Consider the following 7,626-nt stretch of genomic DNA (forward strand, 5'->3'; position numbering starts at 1 on the left):
CTTACAGTACTTATAGTATGTCACAAAATATTATAAGATCTCTACAGTATTCCTTTAAGATTACTACAATCCGGAATCCACTCTACTGCGATACGGCAAATCAGCATAGGCTTTTTGGAGCTGTTTATCGCGTGTCAGCGTCATCAAAGAGTGTCGCAACTCTCCCTTTCTAAGGCTCTGGTCAGTCACTATCATTGTCCTCTATGTGAAACTGGTCTGGCCTCTAAAAGAAGCTTGTGCCTTGGTTAAACGATGTGAGGTTGGTTCACCATCGTCAGGCCCTTTTAGTCTCTGTGATGGCGGAATCGTTGGCCAAGCATAAATATTTTGGGTGCGGAGTGAGGCCTTGTTTATGGTCTGTGTGTACACTGCCCTCCCAAATCCCACGACTGGAGCACGAGACATGCGATTTCTAGGAAATCGGACGGTGACGAACGATCGAGGATTTGGCGCGGAGATAATTCATCTTCTATTCTCATATACGCTCGGGCAAAATCAACAGCAATCAGACGGCCACAGTGTGAGTCCACAAGCGCACTGACCGCTTACTGTTGTGGGCGAGAGACAAATTTGGTGAGAGACAACTTTGGACTGTTTGGATTGCTTTTGACACGCTGATCAATCAAGGCACACATAGTTAACGTTGACAAGGGGTTCATAAAAAAAACAACACCCACCCCCACCTCCACCACCACATCCCTGCTGCCCTCCTTTCTAAAAACCACAGCCCCGATTCTAGCCCTCCTGAGCCCCCGCGGAGTGAAACTCAGGCCTCTTGTGACGCCGGTGCGTTTCTGTCCCCCTTAGTCTGCAAGTCTCTCTTTTTTTCCGCTGTGCACTATGTTTGCACAGGCCCCCAGGTACCAATTACAGTGTGCGCTCATTTAGTATACTGCCAGAGGCGGAGCAGAAGGCCCGGCATCGTCGTCGCCTTCTGCACTGAGAGAGTGCCTCTCTCTGCCCCACTTCCACCCCCCCCCCCCTGCTCCACTTCAGCGAGCGCTCACCTGACAGCCCCTAACAAGGGGGAATTATGCGTTGACATGCCCCCTCAGGAGCTGTGCTGCGCTGCGCTATGCTGAGCTGAGCTGAGCTGAGCCTGCTTTTCTTTCCCTATTTGCGTCACGGCGCAGGCTACAAAAGTGCTGTGCGCTGTTTCTATTTAGTTGTTTATCTTTCTGTGTGCTGTATCTACATGTGTTTAATAGTTGATCTAGTTTTAATGTATCTATTTACTGTAGCTGTGGATCTATCGGTTTGTTTTGTAAGAGACCAGAAAAAGGACACTCACACTGAAGCAAAAGATGTGCAACGCAACTCATGTTGTTACCAAGTTGCTTGGACAAAGTTGTTGTCTATGTGTAGTAGTATATATTTTGCCTTCATTCAGACTGGACCGTGGAGAGTCAAAGTAAACGAGTGGAAGATGGGGTGGGATCAGGAAATGGCTATGGGTCGGATTCAAACACACGTCCCTGTGGGACATACTAGAACCAAAGATCCTTAAGAACACACACACACACACACACACAGACACACACACACACACACACACACACACACACACACACACACACACACACACACACACACACACACACACACACAGACACACACACACACACACACACACACACACACACACACACACACACACACACACACACACACACACACACACACACAATGCATCTCATCATCATTTATTCCACACAGGGAGTTACTGCTAGACACAAACGAAACCCATTCAAAGGTGTTCCCCTAATAACCTAATAAACACAAACACACACACACACACACACACACACACACACACACACACACACGAACGCACACACAAACACTTTTCCAACCGTCTCTGCTAGAACCCTAGAAATGTGGTGCTGACAGTGCATCACAGCACAGCTCCCCCCATGACTGCACTAATGATTAGTACATTGCAAGCTGTGCACTTGCACTCATATTAATGTGTACTTAGCGCACTAATCTTCATGCATCTCTGATGCTGAACTGAATAGAGGCAAGCCTAGCTTTAAAAGATGACTGCCATAGGAAGTGACTTTGGAATTAGATTTTTTACATCACATTTTCACTAAACCAAGTTTCAATTACAGTAAAACCTATGACCTATATAGGTGATGACGGCTGTACTCTTCTCTGGCCAGTAGGACAACAAAAAGTATTTTAAAATATTTAGTGCCATCGTGCCACCTCAGTGTGTTATTGGGCACAGTTGCTGAACCATGGGCAGCATGGGAACAAGACCAATGCTTTCAATTGATTAGCTCACCATGTCTGGGGCAAAGCAAACACCTGCCAAGTTCCAACGCAAACATTTTTAATCCCAACGTTGACACTTTGGCACGTTCAGAAGGACATGGTGACAGGGGCACAGAGAGCTTTGACACGTTCAGAAGGACACGGTGACAGGGACACGGAGAGCTTTGGCCTTTGGGTCACTCACCCTCTTGCTCTCTACCCCATTAGTGAAGGGTGCGCATGTGACTGTGTTCTTCACATTCTGTTCATGTGAACGTGCCTGCTGTGACAGATGGGCCTCAAAGTAAGCTGTATTAACAGCTGGGTTTGTTAAAAAGAATGTACGAAGAGCTCTTTTCCAAAGCACTATAAATCCACTTTTGAAAACATTAATAAATCATGTTATTTGATTGTTTATTTCGAGTAATGTCAACAAAAGCGCAGTTGCGTTGTTTCGATTGAGTAAAGATAAACCAAACAACAATAACCAATTACAGTTGTATTGAAGTTACTTGGAAAAGAAAAGTGGCGAGGAGAATGACTACCACTACAGCTCATGAAATCAAATCAACTGAACTATCGGAGATGAACTACTGCAGCCACATGATTGGCCAAGACTCCAAGATTTTTACACACAGATCTGTTCAGTCCGCTACTGAATCATTTCCTGCGGCCACTGTTGTTACTTCTCTGTTCAAACAGCTACAGTCTTAATTCATCTTGAACTAGAAAAGCACTCGAAGAGCACAGACCTTCGCCTGTATTGTTGGCATATATTTTAACCTAAACTATTCAGATTGCCACCACGTGGCCATACCATGCCATTACACCGCTAAGCGAAAAACATAAACGCCTCCTGAATCCAGACAGTGACACGGATCACTCCTGTTACTAATCGTTTCTTCCTTTGGGTCATTTCAGACCTTCCCTGAAAATTTCATCGCAATCCATCCATAACTTTTTTTAATTATCTTGCTAACAAACAGACAGACAAACAAACAGACAAACATACAAACAAACCCCGATGAAAACATAATTTCCTTGGCAGAGGTAATAAAGCTCGCTTTAGTGTCCACTGCTCTGGCAGCTCAACAGAGCAAGGTGTAGACAACATCAAGGTCATGGGGCCCGCTACACAGGAATCTCACATATGCATAAACTGTGTTGAAACCTGTCTTGGATAAAAAAACGTCTTCTACACAAATAAAATGTAAACATGAGTTTCCACGTTCAGCCCAAATGCTAAACTCTCAACTGTAGAATTCTTTAAGTTACGTACAGCAGACATGTTCATACACAGCTCAGTGTGTGTGTGTGTGTGTGTGTGTGTGTGTGTGTAATGCTCTGTTAAACTTGTATCTAAGCACTGAGGTGGAAAGTATGAGGCCAGAGGCTGAAACATGGCACATGGAGGTCGACACATCAACTTTTCGAACCGCGTTTTGCTTTTAAAAGGAACCCTGGAGCTCAAAGTCATCATAGCTCACCAGTTACTCAAGCTGCTAAATAAATAAACCCACTCATGCTTCGATGGGCCTGCCTTTTGAATATTTCTGCCATGTAGATGTGTGTGTGGCTGTGAGCTCCCTTGTTGCTGTGGAAATAGAATGGGCATTGTCCCGGCAACAATAGGAAAAGGTTGTGTTCCTAAGACAATAATCTATATTTTCAAACTGGATTTCCCTGGACGGCTGAGGTCTAAGTATGATCATGCAGCAAATCCAGGTGCAAATTTAGTGAATGGTTAAGTCAGCATTCCCCCCCCCCCAAAAAAAAAACAACAACAAAAAATGATAGTGTCTGCCTGTGATAACTAGGTCTGTCTGGTTCTCAGGGAAAACGTATTCAATGTTACCACAGGAATGATGAGGTGTCGAATTTCCACTACCTTTTGAAATAACTAAAAAATAAAACCCTAGACAGATGATCTGGGCAAGATAAGTTCCACCAACACTCATCTGGGATCTGTCACTCCCTCTCTTCCTCTGACTCTCTCTCTCCCTCCCTCTCCCTCTCTCTCTCTCTCTCTCTCCCTCTCTCTCTCTCTCCCTCTCTCATGTCAGCAGGTCTGCGAGGCGTCGTCTAGACATGAGTTGTTAAATAACAACACACAAGTAACATTTGTTTTTTATGCGTCTCCCACAGCCCTGCTGGTAAACATGTAGTTGTCACACCCCACTTCTGTGCAACTTTTTGCAGTAATTACGCACACTGACTTGGATGGACTCACACACGCACACATACACACACATACGCGTGCACACACACACACACACACACACACACACACACACACACACACACACACACACACACACACACACACACACACACACACACAAATTGCTACCTTTTGAATTATGCATCCATCCACTCAACACACACAATAACAACAATCTACACAGGTGAAGCTTTCCCTTTCCAATGCACATATGATACCCCCCCCCCACCACCCCCACACACACACATACAACCTCATCCACAGTACATAAGAGCACTTGAGCACTATACCTGACCTTTCTGCATTTGTACCTATAAGACACTCACACACACACACACACTTTAACACATCTGAGCCATCCACATATCCACATACACATATCCACACCCATAAACACAAACAAAATCAAACACACGCACACACACACACACACATCCATACTCCAACACACTCACATACTGTACATGAACACAACACCTGTACCCGAACCACCCGTATTTGCACCCTTAAACAGACACAAACACACACACAGAGACACACTGCATACCACCCCCCCCAACACACACACACACACACTCCATACTGTACGTACACACACTGCATACATACCCCCCCCCCACACACACACACACTCCATACACACACACATTGCATACACACACATACCCCCCCCCCCCCCCCCCCCCACACACACACACACACACACAGTGTACGCACCTCTCCCAGCGTGCCAGCTTCCTCCTGTAGTAGTCCATGAGCTCGCCGTGCTGCAGCAGCACCTCTCCGTCGCTGAGCTCGGGCAGCCTCATGTTGTACAGCGGGTGAGCAAACAGCCGGTCCAGCCTGGAGCCGCTCATCTCCCCCGCCAACGCCTCCTCCTCCATCGCCGCCGCTGCCCCGTCCCCGTCCTCCTCGCCGCCCCACGCCGGCCCGTCTCCGTAGCCCGACCACGGCGGCCGGCGACCCGCGTCACCGCCGCCGGCGCCGACGCTGGAGTTGGCAGCGCCGCGGGCCCCCCCGCACGGGCACCTGTGCGCAGGTGAGAGGTAGCGGCCCCTCAGCCGGGGCAGCAGCACGAAGTAGATGTCCACCGCCAGGAAGAAGGCCAGCGTGGAGGCCACCAGGAGCCGGTCACGACGCATCGCTGCCCACACCCTCACACACACACACACACACACACACACACACACACACACACACACACACACACACACACACACACACACACACACACACACACACACACTCGCACACACACACACACACACACACACACACCTTCCCTTAACACACGTTTCAGTTCTCTTCCCCTCTAGCTTTAGATTGGTGACTTCCTACTCAAGAGGAGGAGAGTTACGCAAGCCACACACACACACACACACACAGAGGTGCCAGTCCAGGTACAGTCAGAAGCCACTGCCAATGCCTCCAGACGAAATGCCAAAATGCTGGCAGAGTTTTATGCCCGCCTGTCACTTCCTTGGTGGTCCAAACTGTGACACGTTATTTATTTATTATTAGCTATTATCTATTTATCTAAAGTCCAGAAGTCCACTGGCACAGCTTCACTCTGTGTCTGACGATGTCTCTCCCGGGGTCAGTTCACTGGAGCAACCTTGTCTAACGCTCTCTCAGACGGAGTGACGGACGGACGTCCCCCTCGCAGGTCACTGACAGCTGCCCGCTCGTTTCAGGGTCCAGCGATGCCGCCCCGTTCTCGTAGTAGCGCTGCAGTCCAGCGCACAGTCCAGCTTCCTCTTCACCTGACAGCCCGGCCGGTGCACTCCCCGAGGTGTCTGACCCCTTTGAACCCGCCGGTGACTCAGTCTTTTTTGGCAAAAGTTTTATCACTAAGCACACTGACCAGGTTCAACGTGTTCAACAAAACAAAGTCACCTGGCGGGAGTTTTTATCTTAAGAGTTCTCTAGGCGGCAACGTTGAACGCAGTTGAGCCTCACTTGAGCGCACACACACACACACACACACACACTTTAGAGTTTTACTTTCGAGTCCATGCTGTACAGTAGCCCAGCGGAGGGAGTGAGCTGTCAGAGCAAAGGGAGAGAGTTTACCTCGGCGGCGACACACGATTGTTGGTGTTGTTGTTGTTGCTGTTGCTGCTGCTGCTTCTGTCGGACTCCTCCTGGTTGAGAGCTGCCTCTCTCTCTCTCTCTCTCTCTCTCTCTCCCTCTCTCTTCCTCCATGCACTTCTCTCCTCCCTCTGTAAAGTGGTGGTGTGTATCTGTTTCCCCTCTCGCTCACACACACACACACATACACACACACACACACACACACTACGCTCCTCGCTCTCTCGCAACCACTGAGGCAGTGCCTTCCTTTAAGCCAACTCAGACTGTGTGGTTCTCACACACGCCGCTGCCTCGCCGCGCGCACACACACACACACACACACCCACCCACCCGCACACACACACACAAACACACACGGCTGCCCGGGGCAAAAGGGTCCGTCCCTCTGTGACTCCCTCTCTCTCTCTCTCTCTCCCTCTCTTTTTCTCTCTCTCTCACTCTCTCTCTTTCCCTCCCTCTCTCGCTCTCTCTCTCCCTCTCTTCCCCAGCTGATCCTCGATCCAAAGTGTGCAGGGCTGTGCCTCTCTCTCCTCTGTTTGGAGTCTTCCCTCTCAGTGGTTCCTACTCCACTGTGCTATGCTGAGTCGCTGTGCACTGCCGAGTCTTTCCTGTGTTACAGTAAACTACTGTGTAGTGAAGCGTAGTGTAGTGTGGAGCAGTGTAGTGTAGTGTGGAGCAGTGTAGTGTAGTGTGGAGCAGTGTAGTGTAGTGTGGTGCAGTGTAGTGTAGTGTGGAGCAGTGTAGTGTAGTGTGGTGCAGTGTAGTGTAGTGTGGAGCAGTGTAGTGTAGTGTGGTGCAGTGTAGTGTAGTGTGGTGCAGTGTAGTGTAGTGTGGAGCAGTGTAGTGTAGTGTGGTGCAGTGTTGAGTGGCTGCGTGCGGTCTAAAGGCTTGTTCACACCAAGAACGATAACGATAACGATAACTATAAACAAATATCGCTCTCGTTAATATGAATGACAACGTTCACACCTAAACTATAACGATAACGACATGAAGAACGATATCGTTGTTGATCACTTTCAGAGCGATTTTGAGAACGATAAAAAGCTAAC

The 7,626-nt window shown here is 48.5% G+C and overlaps 1 protein-coding gene across 1 annotated transcript in view; it reads right to left on the reverse strand.

Moving 5' to 3' along the window:
• Nucleotides 1-6,868, reverse strand: part of fam20a (FAM20A golgi associated secretory pathway pseudokinase) — a 26,862-nt gene extending 19,994 nt beyond the window's left edge. The window contains exon 1 of the mRNA XM_062526313.1: nt 5,198-6,868. Coding sequence (XP_062382297.1) covers nt 5,198-5,622 — 425 coding nt within the window. The 5' untranslated portion in view covers nt 5,623-6,868. The remainder of the gene's footprint in view (nt 1-5,197) is intronic.
• Between the last annotated feature and the right edge of the window lie 758 nt (nt 6,869-7,626).

The sequence above is a fragment of the Sardina pilchardus genome, chromosome 22 (genome assembly GCF_963854185.1).
Source record: "Sardina pilchardus chromosome 22, fSarPil1.1, whole genome shotgun sequence".
NCBI classification, from domain to species: Eukaryota; Metazoa; Chordata; class Actinopteri; order Clupeiformes; family Clupeidae; genus Sardina; species Sardina pilchardus.